This window comes from Phymastichus coffea, unplaced genomic scaffold (genome assembly GCF_024137745.1).
Source record: "Phymastichus coffea isolate CEN01 unplaced genomic scaffold, Cenicafe_Pcof_1.1 PCOF00027, whole genome shotgun sequence".
Taxonomy (NCBI): domain Eukaryota; kingdom Metazoa; phylum Arthropoda; class Insecta; order Hymenoptera; family Eulophidae; genus Phymastichus; species Phymastichus coffea.
Genome location: NW_026706838.1, coordinates 3,691,582 through 3,707,272, shown reverse-complemented (window position 1 = coordinate 3,707,272; position 15,691 = coordinate 3,691,582). Strand labels below are relative to the sequence as shown.

The following is a 15,691-nucleotide window of genomic DNA, read 5'->3' as shown; positions in this document are numbered from 1 at the left end:
CTCGTTTGTAATGTATGTCTGGGTCGTCCTTCTCCTGTATGCTTCACTCAGAATCAGGATGTCCGCGTTATATTCGTCAGGTATCTGAGGTAGGAGCATGTCTGCAGTCCTACTTCGATTCAGGTTTCCCTGAATTATTCTGTCCGTCCTCTGGCCCGTCCCGTGCACTTTTCCAGTGCGGCCCGGAACACGGCGCACCTGCCGCCTCCGGCAAGGTGGGCGACGTCCCTGTGCCCGGTCTCGGAGTACAGTGGGCAGACCGGCTTGTTTTGGCATTCCGTTGCGTAGTGTCCGGATGTGCCACACTTGCGGCAGCATTTCGTCCTGTCCATACCTGTGCATTCAACTTTCACATGGCCGAAGCCCAGGCATCTGTAACATTTTGTCACTGTCAGTCGTTTCCGAACGCGAAATGCACCCAGCTAATTCCGATCCGACCACGCCGAATCAATGCATCGGCTTCCCGCGATTCTAATTCGCAGACCGCTATATACTGCTCAGCGCGGTTTGGACCGAAAATGTGGACTCGAAAGTCCGTGTCTCGTACCGTCTCTCGTCTTAGCGCGTCCGTCACGTCTTTCGGAGTCGCAACGCAGTCCAGATCCATGATCTCCAATTGGACCTTAGAGGTCATGGCCCTGACACTGCCCGCTTCCCCGATCGTATTTTGGATCTGTCGTCCAAACATCTCATGTCCGTCCAGCTTGTCTGCGTGTACCTGTAGCTTCAGAAGACATAAGCCATTCTTCGTCTTCCTCAGGGTTGTCACCTGCACGTGGCTCTCCTTGGGGTCGATCGTCGTCCGGATTTTCCGTACTATATCAGAGTACGACGCGTGTGTTCCCGGTTTGACGAGGACAGCGAGTCCCCTTTTTTGGTGGGCCGATCTGTCCTTGTCAGGTCGATTCCTTGCGTCCGTTTTCTTTTTTGTCTTTTTCCGTGTAACGGTCTGCCAGTCTTTGGTCGAATCTGTCGTCGGTGGCCTCTTTTGTGAGGGCTCCGGCGTGGTTCCGGTCAGCGAACGTTTCCTTTTTCCTCTGTGGCGTCTCTGCGTTGTTGTTCGTCGTCGTGCTTGTCTTGTTGCTGTCTCATCGGTGTCCTTCTGGAGCTGTGTCCATTCGCTTGTGCAGCGCAATGTCCACAGTCTCGAGAATTGTCTTGATTCCAGTCTTCACTGTCATATTCATGTTTTTTTGTATGTTTGCTGCTTCGGCCATTTTTGGCGCCGTCTCTTGTATTAGCCTTAGCAGTTCAGTCATGTCTCGTGTTTTGTTTGTCGTGGGTGTTCGTCCTGACGTCTGTTCTTGGTTGTCTGTGGTGGAGGCGTAACTCACCCAGCTGCCGTCACTTGATACACTGTCTGCCCTCTGTCGTTCTTGTATGTTCAATGTATTTTTGTTCGTATCGTTTCGTTTGGTCCTCCTCTTCGCCATGCACAAGGTGCGGCCCTCAAAATCCTTGCCGCTGCCCGTGACCACCGGGGCTTTCACCCGATCGGAACCCGGAGTGGATTCTCCCTGAGAAAGGATTACCACTTGAGGTAAATCAATGTTGTCTTTGTGCATTTTCCATAGTTTTCTGTTTCATATTTAGGGTTCTACTATTGAGTTTTTTTTATACTGTACATTCGCATGTCAAATTTAACAGTAATCTGCCAACATACTTTTGTTCCATCGTCCTTAATACCTTTTTCCATTTCCTAGATGACTTAATGAAATTTTTCTCCCATTTACCTTACCGATTTTGTATCAGGACGCTTGCCCGAGTTGCTGCATGGTGAGACGGGAGACATTGCGCCGGACCAAAGCTTGCGCACATGTTTAGACAGCATTTAGACAGGATAACGCCAACTGTACCCCCATTAGGAAGGGCAATGAGAGCGTCTCGACCAGCTCCGGTTCAGACGAGGTGGCGAGAGAGTCTGCAGTGACTGCGGCGTTACCACAGGAGGCGACTCGTGGGAAAAAAGAATGACGGCTCAGGGGACGTGGCTGCCGGTCTCATTCTGGCCCCGACGGTACCGGCGCCGCCGCTTGACCCACTGTTTTTACAGCAGACGTTGGCGGCCCTACAGGTCCTCAGCTATGATTCTGTAGGAAAGACTCCGCCGATGGCGGTGATGGATGCTGAACACGATGCATGGAGTGTCGCAGCTTGGGAGAGTTGGCATGGTTTTGCCCGACGGCAGGAAGGCTGAGTATATTTTCCCAACCAACCAGGAAAGCTCCAATTGACCGCGGAAGTAGGAGGACTTTCGGCATTACAGGAGGCCCAACGACTCTAGATTGAGGCGTTAGTGCGGCGAGTAGTGCCAAAGGAGTCCCCTGCGCAGACGGACCTTATCGAGCACGTCATAGATGTGCAAGGTGCCAGGCCGATCAAGACGCCTATGCGCAAGTACTCTCCGCGCACACAGGTCACGGAGTTTATTCGCCAGGAGATTCAAGACTGGTATCAGAAGGGAGTGATACGTCCGTCTCAGAGCGAGTGGTGTAGTACACCGGTTGTCGTGAAAAAGCACGATGGATGCTACCGTTTGTGCATCGACCTGAGGCTGGTGAACAAGACCCCTCGCATCGATGCTTACTTCATTACGGGTGTAAATGTGATCCTTGATAGGTTGCGAGGAGCCCGGTACATTTCTAAAATCGACCTCAAGATCGTCTATTTACATGTGCTCTTGCAGGTAGAGAATAGGAAGTACACGACGTTTGGTGCACCGGGCTCCGGGCTCTGGGAGTGTAACCGGATGATTTTTGGCCTGGTGAACGCTCCTGCAACCTTAATGTGCTTGATGGACGCACCATTCGAACTAGACTTCGAGCCGCATGTATTCAATTATCTCGACGATGTGATTGTGGTCACTAGGACGTTTGCGGATCACTTGGTGTGGCTGGAGAAGGCACTGAAGCGCATAGTCCGAGTGGGGCTGGAGATCAACGTCGAGAAGAGTGAATTTGGTTGCTCCAGGGTTACGTTCCTGGGATATCTTCTCGACGAGGGCGGGCTGCGATCTAACTCTGATCGTGTTCAGCCTGTGCTGAACATTCCAGTCCCGCAGAACATTAGATAGCTGCGTCGATTTCTGGGTATGTGTAGTTGGTACTCCAGGTTCATCGAGTATGAGTCGTATCTGAAGGTGCCTCTAATCAAGCTATTGCACAAGGGCGAAGTATGGCACTGGGACTCCGAGCAACATCGAGCATTCGACGCGCTCAAGAGAAATCTCACGGAAGCTCCAGTACTTGTGCGAGCGGACTTCCATCGTCCGTTCTACGTGCACTGCGACGAGTCGTCCTAGGCTCTTGACGCTTGTCTAATGCAAAAGGACGACAAGGGGTACGATGACTCGACATGTTACGCGAGTCGCATGCTTAATGAGCACAAGAGGAATGACACTGTGTCTGAGCTCGAATGTCTGGGGCTGCTGTTCGGCATCCAGAAGTTCAGACCGTACATTGAGGGCGCGCATTTTATTGCAATCACAGATCATACGGTTTTGACCTGGCTGAAGAACAAGAAGAATCCTACAGGGCGTCTAGCCCGATGGATCCTCGAGTTGCAGCAATAGGATTTCGAACTGGTGTACCGCAAAGGGGCATTCCACCATATCCTCGATGCGTTGTCTCGTGGGCTCAGGAGCGACGTGGAGGCTGCAGCAGTTGAGGTCATCAACGACCCCTGGTACCTTCAACGGATGAAGGACATGGAAGCACGTCCGCTCAAATACCCCGAGTGGAATATTGAGGATGAAATGCTGTATAGATATGGCACGAATGAACTCCTGCATGTAATGCGAGATGCTCATTGCGAACCGTCTACGGGACATCTTGGACGCGATAAAATGTACGATCGCATAACGCGCGAATATTTCTGGCCTGGCATGTGGTTTGACGTGTAGGGTTTTGTGAAGTCTTGCCCGGCCTGCCAGAGGTACAAGTTAGAGTAACGCACGCCAAAAGGCTTGATGAGCAAGCGTGTGGTAGAACGTCCGTGGGCAGTGATTGCAACGGATGTTGTCAAACTATCCCGCAGCAAGAATCGTTACAAGTACCTGGTTGTTTTCCAGGACTTGTTTACGAAGTGGGTGGAGTACAAGCCAATGACGGTCGCGACCGGTAAAACCTTAGGATTTTCTCTGGAGGAACTGATTTTGATCCGTCGGGAGGTTCCAGAGTACCTGGTGAGCGACATTGGTAAGAACTATTGCAGGGCGGATTTCAAGAATATACTAAAAGAGTATGAGATTGAACATGTGCCCTGCCCACCCTACTATCAACAAGCTGACTTTTGTGAACGTGCGATCAAGACGTTGAAGGTTATGATCTCCATTTTTGTGGATCATGATCATCGCGACTGGGATAAGCATCTGCACGAGTTTCGGCATGCTATGAATGCGGCGGTACAGGCGAGTACGAGGGTGTAGCCTGCATTTCTTAATTACGGTCGTGAGCCGCGTCAAGTGAAGAGCCTGCGTCGAGAGGTGGAGGAGCGGGGCCTTTTATTGCGGTTGTCTTCTGAGGAGTGGGCAGACCGGTTGAAGCTCCTGAATACTTACCGGAGCCAGGTGGTCAGGCACATCGAGCAGGCGCAGGATACTTAGAAGTGCCACTAGGATCGTAGCCGTCGGTTTGTCTAGTTCCAGGACGGAGATTTGGTTTTATGCCGCTCTTACACCCTCTCTAACGTAGCGCAGGGAAGGAACGCAAAGCTTGACCCCTTGTATATCAGTCCGTGTAAGGTGCTAGAGGTCCTGTTCCTAAAATTGTATATTCTGACGACGGATAGCAAGAAGCAGATGGATCGTGTACACGTGGAAGAACTAAAGCGATAGGTCCCTCCGCGTTTAAATCGAGCAACAGCGTAATAGACAAAACGGCCGATAGTTAGATTAAGAATTTGACGAATGGTGGGTCGTTAGCAAGTGCAAGTCCGCGTTTTCGTAAATATTTTTTTATTTAGTGTGATGTCTTAATCTGTAGCATGCATCTATTGCGATGTCCAAATAAAGAGTGGCTGAATGGGTCCTAGATGGGATTTTTGCTTGTTTTCTTTTTCACAGGTTCCCTATCAAGATGTCGCTGGCGGAGGAGATCTGCAAGTTACAGGCCCTCGTAGGGACGGACTGTCAGGGAGAGGGTGAGAGGGCGGCCCCAGCTCCTGAGTCAGGGACTCCAAGGGACTCGGTTGCAAGCAAGAATACAGCAACCCAGACCCTGTCGAGTGTGTCTTCGGCGCGGGGTGCATGCTCTATGAGGATCGGGGATGGTCGGTCCTTTCATGTCAGTACGTCGTCCACTGGACCCCAGAGCAGTTAGGCTGTCCCCGCACGCGGTTCGAGCGTGTTAAGCGCTGTTGAGAAAGATGCTTCCACGCCCGCGTTGATCGGGGATGCAATAAAGGTCGCGCAGGATGAGCTCGCGGCATATCTCGTGGGGACGATGACGTTGTCCCGTGATCGTCCTCTGTCGCGGACTGATCTAGTGACGTGGAAGATCCGGGCCACTGAGGCCTTAATGGCCCCAATGGTCCCGGTGGAGGTGTCGCCTCAGAAGGGCAGGTCGGAGTGGGACAACAGTTAGGTGACAAGTAGACGTTGAGATAAGTGACAGCGCCAACTGTGACCCAGATGTAGTCGTCCTCGACACCGCGATTGGAGACTCTAGATTGGGTACCACCCAGATAGCAGTGGGCTCTGTCTCGTTTGTAATGTATGTCTGGATCGTCCTTCTCCTGTATGGTTCATTCAGGATCAGGATCTCCGCGTCATATTCGTCGGCTATCTAAGGTAGGAGCATGTCTACAGTCCTCCTTCGATTCAGGTTTCCCTGAATTATTCTGTCCGTCCTCTGGCCCGTCCCCTGCACTCCTCCAGCGCGGCCCGGAACACGGCACACCTGCCGCTTCCGGCGAGGTGGGCGACGTTCCTGTGCCCGGCTTCGGAGCACAGTTGGCAGACCGGCTTGTTTTGACATTCCTTCGCGTAGTGTCCGGATGCCACACTTGCGGCAGCATTTCGTCCTTTCCTTACCTGTGCATTCAGCTTTCACATGGCCGAAGCCCGGGTATTTGTAACATTTTGTCACCGACAGTCGTTTCCGAACGCGGCAATGTACCCAGCTAATTCCGATCCGACCACGCCGAAGTAATGCATCGGCTTCTCCAATTCGACCTTGGAGGTCATGGCCCTGACACTGCCCGCTTCCCCGATCGTATCTTGGATCTGTCGTCCAAACATCTCACGTCCGTCCGGCTTGTCTGCGTCTACCTGTAGCTTCAGAAGACATAAGCCGTTCTTCGTCTTCCTCAGTCCTAGCGGCTCCATATCACCTAAAGCCCAGGTACTTGGACGAAACGTCGGTATACTCACTGTGCACGCTTTGTGACTCGCTATAATCTTCTACTCAATTGCTGAAACTGAATCCGTGCTACATGTCCGTACGCAGCCTTATTTAAAGCTTTAAAGGCGAGTGTTACACGAATCCTGATTTGCATGCATACCAATGGGGTACGCACTTAAATCAACAAAATCAGCCTATTTTAAATTGAAGACAGCTTAACCTTCAAACTCAAAATCCAATGATATTATAAGCAGAACGTTTCAAACCTACGACAGGTTAACCTAGGAGTTCAAAACATCCAGATATTCTAAGAGAGTACTATCAAAACACTATAACTCATGCGTTTCGACAGGATTCTAGTCTACTTTTAACTTTAGACCTAACAGGAAATGCTAGGTGCATAAGAACTTACAATGACCTTCGAGTGCTAAGCTGCAAAGGTTAACCCTCATACAAATATTTCCGTATTTAAGATCACCTTTGAGTAATGGGCTAATGGTTGAGCGCTTAAGTGATACAACTCTCTTGATATTACATATTACGGTAATTCTCGAGTAAGGAAAAGCAGACCCAAAACGATTCCAGAATTTGATAACGGAGATAGTTTTTACATCATTCGAAGACTAGAAAATTGTAAAATTCAAAATCTTAACTGATCGGTTTCACAAGTTTTAAAGACTAGTTTTGTACGTATACTTATACATGTAACTTCGATATGAATTTTTCTACCACAGATTTACATACGGCTTTTAGTGGCATAAAAAGGAGCTCTAGATTATGCAATATATTATGTTAGATTTTCATATTCTACAGCTCCTTTTACTGACGCTTGGTGGCATATGAAAATCTGTGATAGGAAAATTCATATCCAAGTTACCTATACTAGTATACATACAAAAGTATCTATATATTATATAACATAATCAGAGCTTTTTGTCATGCTGCTAGATGGCGCATAAAAATCTTTGATATACGAGTAGATCACACCTGTATCCACCAAACTATGGCTCAAACGGGCTGGCACCTGATTACTTACAACGATTTGGAATTATTTCGACCCACTAATTATTACCACTTTCGGCCCTTTTTACAATAAATTTAACAATTTATAGGAGAAAATGTCGAGATGATTCCGTTTTTTCCTTTGCAGAGGGTGCACGGCTCATGATCTCGCGCTACCACCCGCTCAAACCTTCCTAAGCGCTCGCGCAATCGTCTCTCTCTCTCTCTCTCTCTCTCTCTCTCTCTCTCTCGTGCGTCAATTACCTTTGACGCACAATCCTATTCGCACGAAACGGGTCTTAATACCAGTTGGGCGCCATGTAACGGGGTGGATAGCTAGTAAAATAGAAATTTAGTAACGCACAAACTCTCAGGATGCAGAGCTAACCATCGCTCTTTTAAACACGTATAGTTATACGTGTATTCGCCTTTACATTTGATACTTTCGTTTCAGTGTCTTCTTTCCAACCGAGTTGAACTCACCTTAAGTCACTTGACTTGTGACACTCGATCTATCTTATGCATGAGTGACCTAATGCTTAATTCGACTAATTGCCTAGATGAACTCGGATTAAAACGAAATGACGTAATATGGCGAAATAAATTAATAATATTTAATTCAACTAAATTACAGTCTTTTACGGGCCGAAAGACTAACGCATGCGGATAGGATTTCCAATGATTAATAATAATACGGTGAGAGAGAGAGAGAGAGAGACTAACGCTCGGTGCGAATACAAAAAATAACGCTCGCGATAGACAAAATATTTTCGACAATATTTTAGCGCGCAATAAAAGGAAGGTGTACCTACCTTGCTCGCTGAATAATTGCTGCTCACTGCAACAAATGCTGCTGTGATGCTGTTTGATTAGTCGTTGGAACTAACATCGCGAGTTTACCGAATCGCGAACAGATCGATTAATCGAATCGACTACCATTGCATCATTTATTGCAAAATTACTAATGATATTTACTTGCAAATTAAATTAATTTAACAAATACGTATTAAATGATCATAATAACTTGAAATTCGGGATTAGCACATTGAAATTGACTAAAATGGTGCTTCTGTTCATTTGAAAAGCTTGCATTTATTGATTTTGCATAGTAAACAATAAACTTCCCACGCTCGTAACGTCTCGCTTCTTATATGGTCTTGTTTTTGATCAAGTGCCGTAACACATTCAAACGTGTATGTGAGATAGTGCCTTAGTTTTGATAGCGGGTTTCCTCAGTTTTCGGATGTATGGCAGGTTACTATTGAGCAATAAAAAGCGAAAAAAGAGACAGATTGGTCCGTTACAAATGTAAAAAAACTTATGTGACTGCGAGCTCTAAGTAAGAACTTAAGTTTTTATTAGTTTATAGGTATTTTTTAGTATACAAGTGTATTTATTTTCAACGCTGCACACAGAAGTTTAATACACGTCTGCAGAACATACTACGTATTTGATTTCAACTATTTCTACTGCAAATGTATTTATGATTTTAACAAACAAATCATAGAGGAAGATGAAAAGGAAAAAACTATTGTTGAATAACTATACTTGAGTTCTTTGCTTTTAATTATTTAATTTAATGTACGCAAGTTCTTTGTTTTTAAACGATATCCCCACTCTCAAAACTCAAGCGGCTGTTGTTTCCTCTCTCTTCTTACCTAATCTTCTCTTAAGTAGTTATTCTCAAACTATTGCTCCACTGCTAAATCAAAATGTAAGCTATAACCGTCCACGTTTTCTCCTCTTCTATACTATTTTCCAATCTTAGTCTCTTCTTAACTAGCTACCTGTCTTTCCATATTTGCTATTTTGTCTTGAACGACATTATTCAGTGGTTGAAGAAATCACTTAACTTTCCTGATATTACCCTCTACTATCAACTATATATCGAAAGCAAGTAGCAATATATATATATATATATATATATATATATATATTGCTACTTGCTTTCCCTTCTTTTTCTTACGTTATGCAGCAATCACTTTGAGTCGTGCTACTTCAAGTATTTTATAATGATCCCACGGAAGTGTATGTGATTGCATTGACTTTATCTACAGTCTGTTCGGAAAATGTCGAACGCACCTTTATATCTCCACACTGGCGTTATTCTTCGTCATCGAGCGGTTGGTATTCTTCAAATAATCCTCACTTGATAAAATACTATTATTTTGGTGAAGTTTCTACTTCTTAAAAAAGTCCTGGACCTTACTTACGAATGGTCTTGAGGATGCTCGTCGCATTATTTTCAACCGCCGTTTTGTGTCATCGAATCGATATTCTTTGATTTTTGAGTTTTATAAAAAGCCATAAATCATAGGCGGCTAGGTCAGAATTGTACGGAAGTTATCAAAGCAATGCGATATTATGTTTTCTCAGAAACTACTGCACAATATTCCATGAATGCACTGGCGCATTATTGTGATGGAGAAGTCAGTCATCACTGGATCAAAAGTGCTGTCGTTTTCTTCTCACAGCATTACACAAACGTTTCAAAATTTGAACGTAATATTTTCTACTGATTACCTGACCTATTAGTGCATATTCGTGATGAATAATATCTTCACAATCGAAAAAAATAATCAACATTTACTTAACATTGCTACGATTTGGCGTGCCTTTTGGTCTTAGTCATACAGAGTGCTTTCACTGTAGAGACTGTTATTTGGTTTCAATCATAACTATTAACCAATGATCCATCAGCAGTAATAATCTTTTTAAGCATAGTATCATCGTTATTGACCATTACTAAATTATCCTGAGCAATTTCGAAACGAAGCTTTTCTTGCTCTGCACTGAGCAATTTCAGAATGAAATTGTAAATTTGATGTTCAAATTTTCTAAATTATAATTTTTGGTATTCCAATCTCTTCTTCTAGTACCCGCAAAGTCATACGATGATCTTAATCTATCGTACGTCGCACCCACTCAATATTATCCAATGTTTTTGTTGTTGAAGATTGGACAGAACGAAAATTACTATCAACAGAAATGAGGCCTTCTTTGAAATGATTATGCCACTATTTTATTCGTGTTTTAATTATACATTCATTCTTAAAGGTCTTTTGCTTCATCTGAATACATCTCCAACTCTTAATTCGTTCATATTGTTTTTCAGTCATTTTTAACAATTACAAAATTTGCTACATTCAAAAATAGCTTTGTAAACATGTCATGTCAATAAGCAACCAATAGGTTCGTGAGGTTTTACTGTTGATATTCATGCCTCGCAGAAGTTGTTCGAATACCATGACGCGAAGATATACAGGTACGCCCGATAATTTCCGGATATTTACCTCTTATTTAGCGAACAGCCCTATGGTAGCCCAAAATTTTTGAACACAATTGCTCTGTACTACTAAAATTAATTTACTTTATCGATAAGCAATAAAGTAAATGAAAAGTTCGTCAGTAATTGAATACAACTAAGTATGATCGAACAGGTACCGTACTGATCGAGCAGATAGTATAGTTTGAAAATATGTTGTTGAAACTAGAAACTCGGATTAAACCTTAATATTTGGTAGAATAATTTCTAGAGACCCGAGAAAAATTTTGCGAGTGGTATCAGTGAAGCGCTGTAATTTCGTTTCTCTACTCCCTTCTACTGTAAAGGCAATATTATTTTCATAAATAATAAATAAATCGGAAATCAAAAACTTAGAATTATACATTCTTGATATATAAATTCCGCGTAATACACCTCTGATTGCAGAATTAAAAAATTCTAATTAGTTTGCTAGAAAATGGCGATCATAGTTTTCTTAACAGCTGATTTTTATTATTTATTTTAAATGTAAATAAATTATGCACTAATTATTTATTTTTATTCACAAATTAGTGGGTATAAATTAAATAATTATATTGATCAATAGGTATGTAGTTGACAGAACTATTGACAACTTATTGCGCATTGTGTGATAATAAGAAAATGAAAGAAAAAGATAACAAAACTACTTTGTTAATCTACATGATAATGAGAAAAAATATTCAATTACAGTTTTAATAATAATAACTTAAAAAATTTTATGCAATTAATGCGATTTGAATTTTCAAAAAATAATTTCAAAAAACTATTTGATTCTGAAATTTAGTTTAGTTACAAGTAAAAAATATTTAATTTCTTATATTTTACATAAACAATATAACAAAATTTCAAAAATATTACATAAAATAATGTTTGTATATTTCGTATATAATAATTATGATATAGTGCTTTTATTAGTATGTAGTTATATCACTTATGTGAATATGAATTTCTTCTAAATACTTAAAAACAATATTCTAATGTTTCATTTTTCTAGCCCACATGGAGCTCGAGTATCCGGCGTAGTAGAAGAAACACCCGGTAGATTGGAGTACGAAGTAGCACTTTACCGAGAAGCAACGACGATTGGTTCAAATGGAAATAGTTCAGAATCAAGTGATAGTCTTAGTAGTACTAGTACAACGAATGGGTCAACTTTGAAAACCGAAGTAGACGAAGCAGTTCCAATAGGTGCAAAATTACAGCTGCGTGCGCGCATTAGTCCAGAGAGTGCTTGGAGTTACATAAAATTGTTAGAAGTTACAGTAAGTCCTGATCCTGAGCAACCTCACTTTCCTGGTAGTGTAATTCTAGTGAAAGATGGATGTCGCAATCGCGAATTTGCTTCCATTATACCTCATCAACCATCTCGTTATCATGACCGTAAAAATGAAGTGTTCATAGATTTTGAGGCTTTTTTATTGAGCTCAATGCGTGATCGTTCCACGTTATGGATTCACTCTCAAATCAAGGCCTGCATGGATTCTCAAGATTGCCAACCGGTATGATTAAACGTTAAATATATAATTATATAGAAACTATCTATTATAAAATGGATAAATTGTAGTCTTCATATACATTGTAATAAATGGACGAAAGAGATCATGAATATAATTTTATTTATTATTTATATTGATGAGGTTAAAGCGCTCTGACTATCAATAAGTATATAACTTTTATATATTATATACATTGTAACGGTGAGTTAAATAAATAAACTATTTAGCGCTATTATAGAACTTTCATCTATAGTTGCGAGGCTAACCATCGCCTTAATCTGCTCTTTGTATGCCCAATATTGATACGCACACATTTCGCGTGGCTGAATGCGAGCGTACAAAGCAAAATGGATTAGGGTTAGTTTATTTTATTTGTCTACCACAATAATATACAAAAACTTTGACCGAGACCTTTAGATATACGCTAAAATAAAAAAGCAGTTGCTCTTGTTGATCACGACGAATGAAAGAAAAAAATAAAATCAAAATAAACGCGAGCTAGTTCGAGACGTAATGCACACAAAACTATTCAAAGCGCTTGTGAGACAAAGCAAATTATTCACAAAAGCGATTAGAGCTCGAATGAATTAACCTTTATCTGATGCCCTGCATTGTTACTGCAGATGACATTGCGTGTGTGATCTAGCTGGCGCACGTGAACGGGTGGTAATAGTGAGTGGTATGTGGACTCCCCATGATCAATTATGGCATCCGGACAACAACAGCCCCAACGACGATCCTGTTGATGTTCCCTGCGTCAAGTGTTGAGTTCTTGACGGACGTACTTCACTCGCACAGTTATATGCGAGAATGACCACACTAAGTGCACAACAAAACAAAACGATCTGGCGATAAGCTAGAGAAAGAGAGGAGAAAAAAGATAATGTTTCGATCTTCTTTTTTTTTGCTTTCGGCTTGGCTATAGAAGCGATACTAATATTTTGCTTAATTGTGTGCCGCTCTTCCCCTCTTATCGTATATTCGTGTGTTTCTCCTCAGTGTACTCTTTTATTTTCATCCAGTCTCTCTTATGTTCATGTTTACTTTTCCATACCGGTCACTCGTTATTCCACGACCGCACCTTAGAAAATATTTATTTATTACAATATATATATTATGATGGTAAATGTCTTGTTTGCGCTACCATCTCAATCACGCAGCTACCTGCGAGGGCAGCACCTACCGGTTGGGGAAAATAGAAAAAGGAAACTCGGCATGAGACGGAACGAAACGCGCGTAAATATGAAAGAACCAGTCGAGGATTAGTAATCCAAGCATACAGCTGCCAGTCATTTGAGTTTTCCCGAGTTTTCGGAGAGTGCAGAAGCGAGCCAGCTGAGTTACCAAGACAATAAGTGAAAGCTGTACTTTCGTTGCTATCGTCACGAGTGCATGAGTGTGTGGGTGTAAAGTTTCGCCATCGAGGGCGAAACCGAGGATGCGAATCGCCTCTTGCAAAAAAGACTGATATCCCGGAAGTGGATAGACGGACTTATTTCATCCCCCCTCTAATTGTGCGACAGATACTAAGGTAAGCTGGCCAGCTTAATTTCGCGACTTTTCGCATATGACTGCGCTTAACTAATTGCTAATCCTTCGTACTCTGTAAGAAGCGGTAGCGTGCATGTAAGCTAACTTTGCGAACAAAGAGCTGCCGACGATCCGGCGATGCAAGTGATTGTCGCACGCGCGCTACGTAAACATAAACACGCGGGCCAAGTATTTTGTAGAGTATAGAAAATTAAACTAACTCGCATGTGATTCAAACGATAATTATACTGTTATCATTTCTAGCTAGTAGTAAGTTGGTTGACTGACTCCCGTCCCCTCCTGCTCTCCGATTAATAAATTCGAATATTTTGATATTACCGCGCGCATTGCGGTATGATTGCATGGTGAGCGAATTAAAGAAATAAAAACGGAGTAATCCCCCCGTTACATGGCGCCCAGCGTAAAAGAACCTACAGCGTTTATGATTGTTCAAAACGCCGGTTCTACTAAACATTAACCTTGCGCTCAGTCAACCAGCGACTTAGGTGGCAATCAAAGTGTTGTTGTGCACACTTTGAGCGAATGCCACATAGTAAATAAAGTAAACTCTAGTCTAACTCGCGAAGGGCCGCCGCGACCATAGTTTGTAAACATTCGTTGTAAGCGCGTGCGAGTGCGACCGAACGACTCTTAGTGAATCACCTCGTAAACACCAATAAGTTTTGAAAGTCGTCGAAGATCAACAATATTGTACCCGTTGGCCCGGGAAAAATACTAACACCGGCAACATTCAAATCAAAATAAACTCAACACAAAAGTTTGCTTTAATTGCGCCTTTGTTTTAACGTAAATATATTTTTCGAGTATTGCTAACTGTGATTATTGGTGATTGCGAAGAGATATGCTCGCTATATTAATTTAGAAACTAACCAACATATCCGCGCTAACAAACACTTAGTGCTCCTGATAGACAGGATTATTATATCGCGCAATAGCGAGTAAAGAGTTTTTCCGCTAGCGCAATACTAAATAACCTTTGTTAAGCCTTTCATCGGCTATTAGAATCTAAATTTTTGTTTATGAAACATAGTATGTGGCACTCGCACTCGCATTGCCCTTCAAGAAAGTGTATAATCCGTTAATAAAATTAATCGCGGCAATAATAAACAAAGCGCGACACAATAAATAAATTACAACGGACTGCACTCAGAAAGAAATTGAAGACTGGGTATTGGCGCTCCAAGACGAAGAAATAAACGAGTATCTCGAGCAATTGGAGATCAAGAAAAACGGAAATAAGCATTACAAAATTGGTTGCTAGGCGACTACTCTGCAGCAGATTTCGTCGAAGCTGACAACCAACACAGTAACCCAGCAAGAACAGCCCTACGTTTAGAGCTGATCACATCCATCTGCGCGGAACATACAGCATCTGAAGAGGAAGGAGAGCACCCGTTAGCCCAGTTGATGCAAAGTGCAGAAGTTATATCGCGGATACAAGAAACAGTGATAAATGTCACAGATGTATTAGAAAACGGCGGAAATAGTAATAGTAATAAAAATATTAACATAACGGCTAATGATGGTAGCCAGTTTCAATTCCCACCTGCATTCGCTGTAATGATACAAGACCTCATTTTCCGGTTCAGAAAGAATGAGAAGAAGCTCGAGCTGCTAGACTCGTTAAGAGTAAATGTATCAAGTCTAACAAAGGTGTTAGACAAAATATATAATAATTGCAGCAATGTCAAGAGCCAACTGGATAACTTATCCGCCAGAATGAGCGTATTGGAAAATGTCGAAAGCAGGAATGCACAGCAAGATGACGCTAACCATTCTAGTGAAATACTGCAGCAAGAAAACACGCGCAGGAGCGTCGCATTTCAAGATACCTTCACCTACCATTACAATACATGGTTACCTCAAAGTACTCCAGCTGGACCCGGACAGAGGCCCACGGGGGCCACCGGCAGGACCCCTCGCCGGACGCTCCCTTTCGGAGAGGGTGGACAGCATCAACTTAGTGGAGTTAATGCTGAAGTGGATAACCACCC

General features: G+C 42.9%; 1 protein-coding gene across 1 annotated transcript in view; it reads left to right on the top strand.

Annotated features, from left to right (window-relative positions):
* Nucleotides 1-15,691, top strand: part of LOC131675635 (uncharacterized) — a 188,070-nt gene that overhangs the window by 37,520 nt on the left and 134,859 nt on the right. Inside the window, exons 4-5 of the mRNA XM_058954672.1 lie at nt 11,645-11,763; nt 11,818-12,149. Coding sequence (XP_058810655.1) covers nt 11,645-11,763; nt 11,818-12,149 — 451 coding nt within the window. The remainder of the gene's footprint in view (nt 1-11,644; nt 11,764-11,817; nt 12,150-15,691) is intronic.